This window comes from Manis javanica, chromosome 2, assembly GCF_040802235.1.
Source record: "Manis javanica isolate MJ-LG chromosome 2, MJ_LKY, whole genome shotgun sequence".
NCBI lineage: Eukaryota > Metazoa > Chordata > Mammalia > Pholidota > Manidae > Manis > Manis javanica.
Genome location: NC_133157.1, coordinates 135286592 through 135299524, shown reverse-complemented (window position 1 = coordinate 135299524; position 12933 = coordinate 135286592). Strand labels below are relative to the sequence as shown.

The 12933-nt window shown below is 37.3% G+C and overlaps 1 protein-coding gene across 4 annotated transcripts in view; it reads left to right on the top strand.

The window, feature by feature from the left end:
* The window catches only part of PRKDC (protein kinase, DNA-activated, catalytic subunit), a 219990-nt gene that overhangs the window by 16383 nt on the left and 190674 nt on the right, over window positions 1-12933 (top strand). For all 4 annotated transcript variants that reach the window (XR_012128154.1, XR_012128155.1, XM_073229489.1 and 1 more), the window contains 5 exons: window positions 9310-9456; window positions 10794-10958; window positions 11410-11578; window positions 11935-11984; window positions 12603-12722. Coding sequence is in view for 2 of the 4 variants with exons in the window: in XM_073229489.1 (XP_073085590.1) it covers window positions 9310-9456; window positions 10794-10958; window positions 11410-11578; window positions 11935-11984; window positions 12603-12722 (651 nt within the window). In the remaining 2 variants the exon portion in view is untranslated. The remainder of the gene's footprint in view (window positions 1-9309; window positions 9457-10793; window positions 10959-11409; window positions 11579-11934; window positions 11985-12602; window positions 12723-12933) is intronic.

Here is a 12933-nt window from a genome sequence, read left to right as displayed (position 1 = left end):
GCAACTTTGCTGTATTCCGATATCAGTTCTAGTAGTTTTGGAGTGGAGTCTTTAGGGTGTTTTATGTACAGTATCATATCATCTGCAAATAGTGACAGTTTAACTTCTTCTTTACCAATCTGGATTCCTTGTATTTCTTTGTTTTGTCTGATTGCCATGGCTAGTACCTCCAGTACTATGTTAAATAACAGTGGGGAGAGTGGGCATCCCTGTCTGGTTCCCGATCTCAGAGGAAATGCTTTCAGCTTCTCGCTGTTCAGTATAATGCTGGCTGTGGGTTTATCATATATGGCCTTTATTATGTTGAGGTACTTGCCCTCTATTCCCATTTTGCTGAGAGTTTTTATCATGAATGGATGTTGAATTTTGTCAAATGCTTTTTCAGCATCTATGGAGATGATCATGTGGTTTTTGTCTTTCTTTTTGTTGATGTGGTGGATGATGTTGATGGATTTTCGAATGTTGTACCATCCTTGCATCACTGGGATGAATCCCACTTGGTCATGGTGTATGATTCTTTTGATATACTGTTGAATTCTGTTTGCTAATATTTTATTGAGCATTTTTGCGTCTACATTCATCAGGGATATTGGTCTGTAATTTTTTTTTTTGGTGGGGTCCTTGCCTGGTTTTGGTATCAGGGTGATGTTGGCTTCATAGAATGAGATTGGGAGTATTTCTTCTTCTTCTATTTTTTGGAACACTTTAAGGAAATGGGTATTATGTCTTCTCTGTGTGTCTGATAAAATTCCGATGTAAATCCGTCCGGCCCCGGGGTTTTGTTCTTGGGTAGTTTTTTGATTACCATTTCAATTTCTTTGCTCGTAATTGGTTTGTTTAACTTTTGTGTTTCTTCCTTGGTCAGTCTTGGGAGGTTGTATTTTTCTAGGAAGTTGTCCATTTCTTCTAGGTTTTCCAGCTTGTTGGCATATAGGTTTTCATAGTAGTCTTTAATAATTCTTTGTATTTCTGTGGAGTCTGTCGTGATTTTTCCATTCTCATTTCTGATTATGTTGATTTGTGTTGATTCTCTTTTTCTCTTAATAAGTTTTGCTAGAGGCTTATCTATTTTGTTTATTTTTCTCAAATTACCAGCCCTTGGTTTTGTTGATTTTTGCTATTGTTTTATTCTTATCAATTTTGTTTATTTCTTCTCTGATCTTTATTATGTCCCTCCTTCTGCTGACTTTAGGCCTCATTTGTTCTTCTTTTTCCAGTTTCAATAATTGTGATGTTAGACTATTCATTTGGGATTGTTCTTCCTTCTTCAAGTGTCCCTGGATCGCTATATACTTTCCTCTTAAGACTGCTTTCGCTGCGTCCCACAGAAGTTGGGGCTTTGTGTTGTTGTCGTCATTTGTTTCTGTATATTCCTTGATCTCTATTTTGATTCGTTCATTGATCCATTGATTATTTAGAAGCATGTTGTTAAGCCTCCATGTGTTTGTGAGCCTTTGTGTTTTCTTTGTAGAATTTATTTCTAGTTTTATACCTTTGTGGTCTGAAAAATTGGTTGGTAGAATTTCAATATTTTGGAATTTACTGAGGCTCTTTTTGTGAGCTAGTATGTGGTCTATTCTGGAGAATGTTCCATGTGCACTTGAGAAGAATGTATATCCTGTTGCTTTTGGATGTAGAGTTCTATAGATGTCTATTAGGTCCATCTGTTCTAGTGTGTTGTTCAGTGCCTGTGTGTCCTTACTTATTTTCTGCCCGGTGGATCTATCCTTTCGGGTGAGTGGTGTGCTGAAGTCTCCTAAAATGAATGCATTGCAGTCTGTTTCCCTCTTTAGTTCTGTTAGTATTTGCTTCACATATGCTGGTGCTCCTGTATTGGGTGCATATATATTTAGAATGGTTATATCCTCTTGTTGGACTGAGCCCTTTATCATTATGTAGTATCCTTCTTTATCTCTTGTTACTTTCTTTGTTTTGAAGTCTATTTTGTCTGATATTAGTACTGCAACCCCCGCTTTCTTCTCACTGTTGTTTGCCTGAAATATGTTTTTCCATCCCTTGGCTTTTAGTCTAGGCTTGTCTTTGGGTTTAATGTGAGTTTCTTGTAAGCAGCATATAGATGGGTCTTGCTTTTTTATCCATTCTATTACTCTGTGTCTTTTGATTGGTGCATTAAGTCCATTTACATTTAGGGTGACTATTGAGAGATATGTACTTATTGCCATTGCAGGCTTTAGATTCGTGGTTACCAAAGGTTCAAGGTTAGCTTCTTTAGTATCTTACTGCCTAACTTAGCTCACTTATTGAGCTGTTATATACACTGTCTGGAGATTCTTTTCTTCTCTCCCTTCTTATTCCTCCTCCTCCATTCTTAATATGTTGTGTGTTTTGTTCTGTGCTCTGTTTAGGGGTGCTCCCATCTAGAGCAGTCCCTGTAGGATGCCCTGTAGAGGTGGTTTGTGGGAAGCAAAATCCCTCAGCTTTTGTATGTCTGGGAATTGTTTAATCCCGCCATCATATTTAAATGATAGTCGTGCTGGATACAGTATCCTTGGTTCAAGGCCCTTGTGTTTCATTGCATTAAGTATATCATGCCATTCTCTTCTGGCCTGTAGGGTTTCTGTCTAGAAGTCTGATGTTAGCCTGATGGGTTTTCCTTTATAGGTGACCTTTTTCTCTCTTGCTGCCTTCAAAACTCTTTCCTTGTCCTTGATCCTTGCCATTTTAATTACTATGTGTCTTGGTGTTGTCCTCCTTGTATCCTTTCTGTTGGGAGTTCTGTGTAATTCCATGGTCTGTTCGATTATTTCCTCCCCCAGTTTGGGGAAGTTTTCATCAATTATTTCTTCAAGGAGACTTTCTGTCCCTTTTCCTCTTTCTTCTTCTTCTGGTACCCCTATAATACAAATATTATTCCTTTTGGTTTTGTCACATAGTTCTCTTAGTGTTGTTTCATTCCTGGAGATCCTTTTATCTCTCTCTATGTCAGCTTCTATACGTTCCTGCTCTCTGGCTTCTATTCTTTCAATGGCCTCCTGCATCTTATCCATTCTGCTTATAAATCCTTCCAGGGATTGTTTCACTTCTGTGATATCCTTCCTGACATGTGTGATCTCCCTCCAGACCTCATCCCATTGCTCTTGCATTTTTCTTTGCGTCTCTGTCAGCATGTTCATGATTTTTATTTTGAATTCTTTTTCAGGAGGACTGGTTAGGTCTGTCTCCTTCTCAGGTGTTGTCTCTGTGATCTTTGTCTGCCTGTAGTTTTGCCTTTTCATGGTGATAGAGATAGTTTGCAGACCTGGTGCGAGTGACCGCTGGAAGAGCTTCCCTTCTTGTTGGTTTGTGGCCTTCCTCTCCTGGGAGAATATCGACCTCTAGTGGCTTATGCTTGTCAGCTGTGCACAGAGAGGGCTTCTGCTACCTGCCTGTTTGCTATGGAGTTTATCTCCGCTGTTGCTGTGGGTTTGGCCTGGCTGGGGCTGCTCCTCCAAAGTGGTGGAGCCCCATTGGACGGGTAGCGGCCGGGAGGCTGTTTATCTCCGTAAGGGGCCTCTGTGCTCCCTGTTGCCCAGGGGATTAGAGTGCCCAGAGATCCCAAGATTCCCTGCCTCTGGTCTAAGTGTCCTGTCCTGCCCCTTTAAGACTTCCATAAAGCACTCTCCAAACCAAAACAAGAACAGCAACAATGAGAGAGGGAACAGAAAAAAAAAAAAAAAAAAAGGAAAAAACACCCGATTTTTTTTTTTTTTTCCTCAGGCGCCGGTCCTATGCACCTGCTCACTGGTCCTGCTGCCCTGCCTCCCTAGCACCAGGGTCCCTGTCCCTTCAAGGCTTCCAAAAAGCACTCGCCAGAAAAAAAAAAACACTCCGGTTTCTTTCCACCCGCCGGGAGCCGGGTGGAGGGGCACTCGGTTCCTGCCGGGCCGGGGTTTGTATCTTACCCCCTTCACAAGGCGCTGGGTTCTTGCAGGTGTGGATGTGGTCTGGATGTTGTCCTGTGTCCTCTGGTCTCTATTTTAGGAAGAGTTTTCTTTGTTATATTTTCATAGCTCTATGTGTTTTTGGGAGGAGATTTCCACTGCTCTACTCACGCCGCCATCCTGGCTCCGCCCCTGTAATTTTCTTTTTTTATGTGGTGTCGTTGCTTGGTTTTGGTATTAGAGTGATGCTGGCCTCATAGAATGAGTTTGGAAATATTTCCTCTTCTTGTACTCTTTGGAAAACTTTAAGGAGGATGGGTATTAGGTCTTCACTAAATGTTTGATAAAATTCAATGGTGAAGCCATCTGATCCAGGTGTTTTGTTCTTGGGTAGTTTTTTGATCACCAGTTCAATTTCATTGGTGGTAATTGGTCTGTTCAGATTTTCTGTTTCTTCCTTGATCAGGCTTGGAAGGTTGTATTTTTCTAGAAAGTTGTCCATTTCTTCTAGGGTATCCAGTTTCTTAGCATATAATTGTTAATAATGTTCTCTAATAATTCTTTGTTTTTCTGTGTTGTCCTTAGTGATTTTTCCTTTCTCATTTCTGATTTTGTTTATGTGTGTAGGCTCTCTTTTTCTCTTGATAAGTCTGTCTAGGGGTTTATCTATTTTGTTTATTTCTCAAAGAAGCAGCTCTTGCTTTTATTGATTCTATTGTTTTATTCTTCTCAACTTTATTTATTTCTGCTCTAATCTTTATTATGTTCCTCGTTCTACTGACTTTGAGCCTCATTTGTTCTTCTTTTCTAGTTTTGTTAATTGTGAGTTTAGACTGCTCGTATGGGATTGTTCTTCTTTCCTGAAGTTGGCCTGTTTTGCAATATACTTTCCTCTTAACATGGCCTTCTCTGTGTCCCACAGATTTTGCAATGTTGAATTATTGTTGTCATTTCTCTCTATATATTGCTTGATCTCTGTTTTTATTTGGTCATTAATCCATTGGTTATTTAGGAGCATGTTGTGAAGCCTCCATGTGTTTGTGGGGTTTTTCATTTTCTTTCCATAATTTATTTCTACTTTCATACCTTTATGGTCTGAGAAACTGCTTGGTACAATTTCAAACTTTTTGAATTTACTGAGTCTCTTTTTGTAGCCTAGTATATGATCTCTTCTTGAAAATGGTCCATGGGCACTTGAGAAGAATGTGTATTCTGTTGCTTTTGGGTGTAGAGTTCTGTAGATGTCTGTTAGATCCATCTGTTCTAATGTGTTGTTCAGTGCCTCTGTGTCCTTACTTATTTTCTGTCTGGTTGATCTGTCCTTCAGAGTTAGTGGAGTGTTGGAGTCTCCTGGAATGAATGCATTGAATTCTATTTCCCCTTTTAATTCAGTTGTGCTCCTGTGTTGGCAGCATAGATATTTATAATGGTTGTATCTTCTTGTCGGATTAACCCCTTTATCATTATTTAATGTCCTTCTTTGTCTCTTGCGACTTTCTTGGTTTTGAAGTCTATTTTGTGTGATACAAGTACTGCAACTCCTGCTTTTTTCTCTCTATTAGTTGCATGAAATATCTTTTCCCATCCCTTCACTTTTAGTCTTTGGGTTTAAAGTCAGTTTCTTGTAGGCAGCATATAGATGGGTCTTGTTTTTTATCCATTCAGTGACTGTATGTCTTTTGATTGGTACATTCAGTCCATTTACATTTAGCGTGATTATCAATAGGTATGTACTTATTGCCATTGCACACTTTAGATTCGTGGTTACCAAAGGTTCAAGGTTACCTTCCTTACTATCTAAGAGTCTAACTTAACTCAGTTAATATGCTATTACAAATACAATCTAAGGGTTCTTTTTTTTTTCTCCTCCCTTTTCTTCCTCCTCCATTCTTTATATATTAGGTATCATATTCTGTATTCTTTGTCTACCCTTGATTGACTTTGGGGATAGTTAATTTAATTTTGCATTTACTTTGTAATTAGCTCTTCTACTTTCTTTACTGTGGTTTTATTACCTCTGGTGACAGCTAGTAAACCTTAGGAACACTTCCATCTATAGCAGTCCCTCCAAAATAGTCTGTAGAGATGGTTTGTGGGAGGTAAATTCTCTCAGCATTTGCTTATCTGGAAATTGTTTAATCCCTTCTTCAAATTTAAATGATAATCTTGCCAGATAAAGTAATCTTGGTTCCAGGCCCTTGTGCTTCATTGCATTAAATATATCATGCCATTCCTTTCTGGCCTGTAAGGTTTTTGCTGAGAAGTCTGATGTTAGCCTGATGGGCATTCCATTGTATGTGATCTTATTTCTCTCTCTGGCTGCTTTTAATAGTCTGTCTTTATCTTTGATCTTTGCCAGTTTAATTACTATATATGTTGGTGTTGTCTTCCTTGGGTCCATTGTGTTGGGAGATCTGTGTTTCCTCATGGCCTGAGAGACTATCTCCTTCCCCAGACTGGGGAAATTTTCAGCAACTACCTCCTCAGAAACACTTTCTATCCCTTTTTCTCTCTCTTCTTCTCAATATTCTTTCATTCTTAGAGATCCTTTTTTCTCTTTGTGCCTCAGATTCTTTGTATTCCTCTTCTCTACTTTCTATTTCATTCATTGTCTCCTCCACCATATCCAGTCTGCTTTTAATACCCTCCATTGTGCTCTTCAACGATTGGATCTCCGACCTCATTCCTGTGTTCTTGAATATCTTTCCATACCTGCATTAGCACGTTAATGATTTTTATTTTGAACTCCCTTTCAGGAAGAGTCATGTAGTCCATGTCATGTTTCTCAGGGGTTATATTAATTTTACTCTGAACCAGGTTCCTTTGGCATTTTATATTTGTGTATGGCGCCCTCAAGTGTCTGGAAGCTCTACTCTCTGCAGCTGCTCAGCCCCTGAAGCAATGTCGGGGGTCTCAGGGGAGTGGTATTGGTGCCTGGGGGGGAGGAAAGAGCTGTTTCTTGCTTCCCGGCTGCTGTGCCTGTCTCCACTGCCTGAACCAGTGGGCTGAAATGGCTATTAAATTTGCCAGTTATTCCGTGAAGCCCTCTTTAAACTGTTGCACAGGTAATACTCTGTAGTAAGGATATACTGCAGTTGGTTTATGGGCGTTGGGTTGTTTCCAGTTTGGATCTATTTTAAATAAAACAGCTAAGAATATTTGAGACCAAATATTTTTGTGGACAAGTTTTCATTTCTTGAAGTGGGATTGCTTGGTCCTATAGCAGGTATGTATTAGACTATAATAGAAACTGCTGAGCTCTTTTCCAAACTGGCTCTGCCATTTTACATTACTACCAGCAATACAAGGGAATCTGTCACCCCACCTCTTCATCAACACCTAGCACTGTTGTTCTTTTTAACATTAGCCCTTCTATTTGGTGTATGATGTTATACTATTGCAGTTTAATTTGAATTCCTATGGTAACTGTTGATAGTGATCTTTTTTTGCCTGTAGTTGTTAGCCAGTTCTTATATCTTGTGAAGTATTTGTTCAGTTAGTTTGCTCATTTTAAAATTAGATTGTGTATTTTTATTAATGAGTTTAAGAGTTCTCTACATAATTTGGATGTAAGTCTTTTTCTAAAAATATTACAAATAGTTTTCTTTCTCTTACCTTTTCATTTTTTTAATACTATCTTTCAAAGGGCAGAAGTTTAAAAAATTAAGTCCTATTTACCAATTTTCTATCTGCTTCCTCTTTGTGTGTCCTACTTAAGAAATTTTTTGTCTATCCCATGTTTGTGGACATTTCCTTCTGGTTTTCTTCCAGAAGGAAGAAGGTAGTTTAAGTCTATAATCCATTTTCAGTTAGTTGTAGTGCATAGTGTAAGGGTTGAAGTTGATTTTTTTTTTCTCCCATATTTTGGTTTGGGCGCTGTTTGTTGAAAAGACTCTTTTTTCTCCATTGACTTACTTTGGTACCCTTGTCAACAATCAGTTGGCCTCTTGTGTGGGTCTGTTTGTGGACCTGTTCTGTTGTGTTCACTTTTTATCTGCTCTTAATGTCAGTTTCTCAGTGTCTTGATTACTGTAGCTTTATGTTATGTCCTGAAATTAGGTAGAGGGTGCCCTCCAGCTTCTTCCTTCATTCCATTATTGCTTTGACTATTTTATGTGCATTTTTAAATTTAAACATTACTCTTGTGGGAAAGAAATTTTTCTTTTTTAATTCAACTTTATATAAAGTTCTTGTGAAAAACATTGCAGGTTAGTAGTACCATATAATTAAAACAGTATAGGAGAGTACAGAGAATGAACGGTTAAAATTTCCTTCAGAGGGTGGGAATGGGGAGGGAGAAAGAGAGACATCTCCACATAAAAGGAGTATTCATAATTTCTGTAGCCTTAAGATTTTCCACAGTATTGGGTATTTCCTGTTAGCACATTGAAATCTACTTGATTACTTATTAATGGCAACATAGCTGATCATTATATTTATGAGTCAAATGTTTTAACCTGTTGTCTACTGTTGGATAATTGTTTCCAAGTTTTTGCTGCTCTATGAAGAAAACAATTGGCTAAAAAGGATGTTTCTTGAAAGTACAATAATAAAAAATTAGAAATTCCAAATGTGTAAACATTATAGTATATTCAATGAAGACTACTCTGTAATTAAGTAAAATGATGTTTGTGTGCTTCTTCAGTAACATGTTCATGATATGCTTGAGAAAAGAATTGTGAACCAGTGTTTATGATGTCCCATTCTTGTAAAGTAAATGGGGAGCAAAGTGCCTAGAAGGACATAAATACTTAGATTCTTTCCATTCTTGTCTTTCACAGTCTGCCCTGAAATTGGGAATGTTTTGACACTGTGTTCTTGAATTCAGGCTATTGCCACTTTTTGGTAGATAGTGATCCTACTTACTTATCAAATAAATACTTACTTCCCTTGCCTCACCTAATTTAAGCTTTATTGATTGTAGTTTATTTTTCTGAAAATGAGATGCTTGGTCTTTCTGATTGTTTTTAACTCTTTTGTGTTGCCCTTAATGAGGCGCCCAGTCTGTTGATAAATTCTGCACTTTCTGATCCCTGGGCCTGCACAACTCTGTGTCACCTTGTGAGTCACAGATGAGTCCTAAAGAACTTTCTACTTCATCAGGGAGCCTTAATTTAAAATCTGCTTTTGTGTGTGTGTGTGTCTGTGTGTGCATATGTTTTCCTGCATTTCCCTGGTCTCTTTCAGACCCTTTCTCTAGGAAAAAATGAATCACATGTTATATATAATTATTATTTAAGAGAATGTCATTTCTGTACTTGATGGAGACTAAGCAAGTGGAAGCAGTGGTTGGTATGAATAGAGTGAAAGGAACTATATGGAATTATGACAATACATTGATAATATCTAAATAATTTTAGTCTTTATGTTTGTACAGATCCTTTGTTTTGCTATTAAATATTTTTAACAAGTAAATATGTAATTGCAGGTTTCTCTTATGGTGGCAAAAGATGCAGAAATGCATAAAAGTAAGCTGCAGTACTTTATGGAGCAGTTCTATGGAATTATCAAGAATGTGGATTCAAACAGCAAGGACTTATCCATTGCCATTCGTGGATATGGACTTTTTGCAGGAGTATGGTCATTAATTTACCCATATCTTTTTAGTTTCATTTGAGTGTTTAAGGGAATATAATTATTGCATTTTTGTGACAATAATATTGTGACAATATTATTATTTTTGTTGTTAACTTAATTTTTCAGTATCTGCTATGTACTAGGATTCTGTTCATGTATCATCTCCAATACTCACACATTTCCTACAAGCTTTTAGGAGTATTATTTCACTTTACAAATGAAGAAACAGACCCAGAGAAAGTAGGTAACTTGTCAAAGGACACACAGTTAGTAACTGACAGGCCCAAGACATAATTCAAATCTGAAGATGAGAAACACCTTTTTTTCCACTATGCCTTTCTGCCCCTTACTTGTGAAGTAAAATTGTAGTTGCTGTAACTCAGCATTTTAGAAAGAGAAGTTCTTGTGGCAGAAAGAGGTCTAGTTAAGCATATTGAGAATAACCATAGTTATTTCCCTGTTAATGGTTCGCTATGACTTCTTCTTCACAGAAAGAATCACTTGCTACTTTGCTTTCTACATATCTGTCCCTCAGTGTCTGTTCCCTTGTTTCCCAAAGTGAGAATCCTTCCCTCCCGCCTTCCACTCTCACTGCTCATTCTACACTGATACTTAATGAGTTTGCTTCCAAATGATCTGTCTACCGACCCCCTCCCCCCCCACCTTTTTTTAAAATCTCCATCTTCATTTGTCTCTGTTAGGTTCTTGAATATACTTAGGGCAGAAGAATTGTATGTGAGAAGGCTCAGAACAGGAAACTTTGAACTTTGTACATGCTGGTCTAATCAGCTTCACTTGTTTATTGTAGTTAGGTATATTCGCACTGTGGCTAGAGGGTGATAGACAAACAAAAAGGGAGAGCCTTTAAAAGATAAACACAGGTTCTCATGATGGTGAGACTTGATGTGAAGTCCAAAGTAGCCTTTGGAAAATCAGAGCTGGGAGGTAGCATTGTCAGGTTGGGCCCTATAAAGATGGCCCTGGGCACAGTGTATAGCACAGTGTAGTAGTGTGTTCCAACTTTGAGGTTACCTCCCAGCCATTTCCTTGGGGTGACTGGACTCCCTGGGGGCAGGGACTTACTTGTCTTTGATATCTGGCATCTAAACAGTGCCTAGAATGTAGCTGAAAATCACTAGATGTTTTGCGTATGAATATTTAGAACATAATTACAGATCATTTAAAAAACATCTTTGTAAGATACACAAATTTTCTATTCTCCATTAGAAAGCTTGTTAATTTTCAATTTATAATCATTTGGCTTAACATGCCACCTTAAATATTATTTGACACTGATAAGATTGATAAAAAACTTCCGTTTTACATTTCCTGTAGCCTTGCAAGGTAATAAACGCAAAAGATGTTGACTTCATGTACGTAGAGCTCATCCAGCGCTGCAAGCAGTTGTTCCTCACCCAGCTAGACACTGTTGATGACTACGTTTACCAAATGCCAAGCTTCCTCCAATCTATTGCAAGTGTCTTGCTCTTCCTCGATACAGTAAGTGAAATAGTTAACTAAACTGAGCAGAATTTTAACTATTTAATCTTAGTTTAAATGATATGATGGAGTCGTATGAGTTGCAGGCATTCAGGACAGGCACCATTCTGATCAGGTGGATATTTTTAATTAGTATTTTGTGTCAATAGAAATATTGTCATGGAACTTGACTTTTTGTTACCCAAAGCAGGAAAAATTATTTCTTACTGTTTTCTATCTTTCTAAAAGATTAAGATTACTGCTTGGGATAGAAATGCACTGTAAGTATTCAGTTTTGCTCTGATTTTTGTAGGCAATCACAATAATAACTGGTAAGCTTATTAGCAAACTAGTAAAACTGGGTTTTTTTCATTGATCTAATATGTATCTGAGTTGTAATTACTTTGAATATGTGTATTATTCCTATTTTTACTTACTCCCTCCTTAACTTTCAGTTCTCCATTTCTGGTAGGTTCCTGAGATATATACTCCAGTTCTGGAACATCTCATGGTGGTCCAGATAGACAGCTTCCCGCGGTATAGTCCAAAAATGCAGTTGGTATGTTGCAGAGCCATAGTGAAAGTTTTCCTAGCCTTAGCAGAAAAAGGACCAGTTCTCTGGAATTGTGTTAGTACTGTAGGTAAGTCTGGAATTCACTGTTGTTTCTGTGATGATGAGTGATGAATACTCCACATGTTTGGTATAGTGACTATCTGATTGCTAAATTCTTTTGTATCTTTGGATGTGTCTTGGAGAACTAATATTTTAGTGAAAAAAAAGTCTTCTTTTCTATCCTTTTTTTTTTTTTGGATCTTTTTTTTCCCCTTTCTTCAGAATCTTAATATTCCAAAAAGTAAACCTAAAGATACTAACAAACTTACAGAAAAACTTGAGAGGTAAGGTTATGTTCAAAAGCAATGGCTGTCATTTTTGTTGAGTGTTTGGTTGTATATTTAAGTGTTTCCTTTATTTTTGTTCTCATTTGCTTTTTTTCAGTGCACCAGGGGTTAATCAGAATATGTTCTAAGCCAGTGATCCTACAAAAGGTAAATTCTGAATCTAATGTTTTGAAAATTAGTCTTTTTCAGTTTTGCTGAAAGTTAGAAACATTGCTGGCGTTTTTTTGTGTGTTAAATATACAGAATCGGTCTTTTTAGTTATTAGCCATGCCTTAAGTTTGAAGTGTAGGACATACTACCTCTCTGTTTTTTCTGGTGAATGAACTTCTCCTAAGTTAAGAAACATACTTAAATGTAAGTTTACTATTATAAACACATTTTTATAAAAGGAAAATGTTTCTTGTCTTAAAACTTGAGGGCAAAATACTTCAGTGTATTATGGGAGGCATATCTTAGTTTCAGGAAATAGGATGAGATGAGAGATTGACTTGCTTAAGAAAGTGAGATAAAAGATTTATAACACATTCCTTGGATATTGCCTTGAAATACTTTTTACTGTGTCACTATTTTAATCCCAGTTAGAAAAATCATGACTTTTTCTAGCTTATTTGTTTTATAATGCTTCATAATATACTCTTCCTCAGTCAAATTTAGTCTCCTACTGGTGGCTATTTTAGCTTAGAAAACTGAAAATCAGAAAGTTCTAGCAGCAGTGCTTATTCTGTGACTCTGTCAGTAAGCGTTGGCTGTTGTCTTCCTGCCCAGCTTGCGGAGTCCGAAGACCACCGTGCATCAGTGGAAGTCAGAACCAGCAAGTGGAAAGGGCCCACGTACAAAGACTATCTGGACCTTTTTAGAAACCTCTTGACTTGTGATCAGATGGTGGTAAAAATGACAATTTTAAAATCTAAAAGTAGCCTAGTTCCCCTTTGTCAGTCTCCATAGTTTTACAATTAAGACTTATTTATTTCAGAATTAGATTTTCCTAGCTTTCAGTTGTTTTTCTAAAATGTAATTCAAGTAATAAAAAATTAAAGCAGTATAAGTTAGAACAGTTAAAGTGAAATTAGAGAAAAATCAGTTAACAGGAACAAAA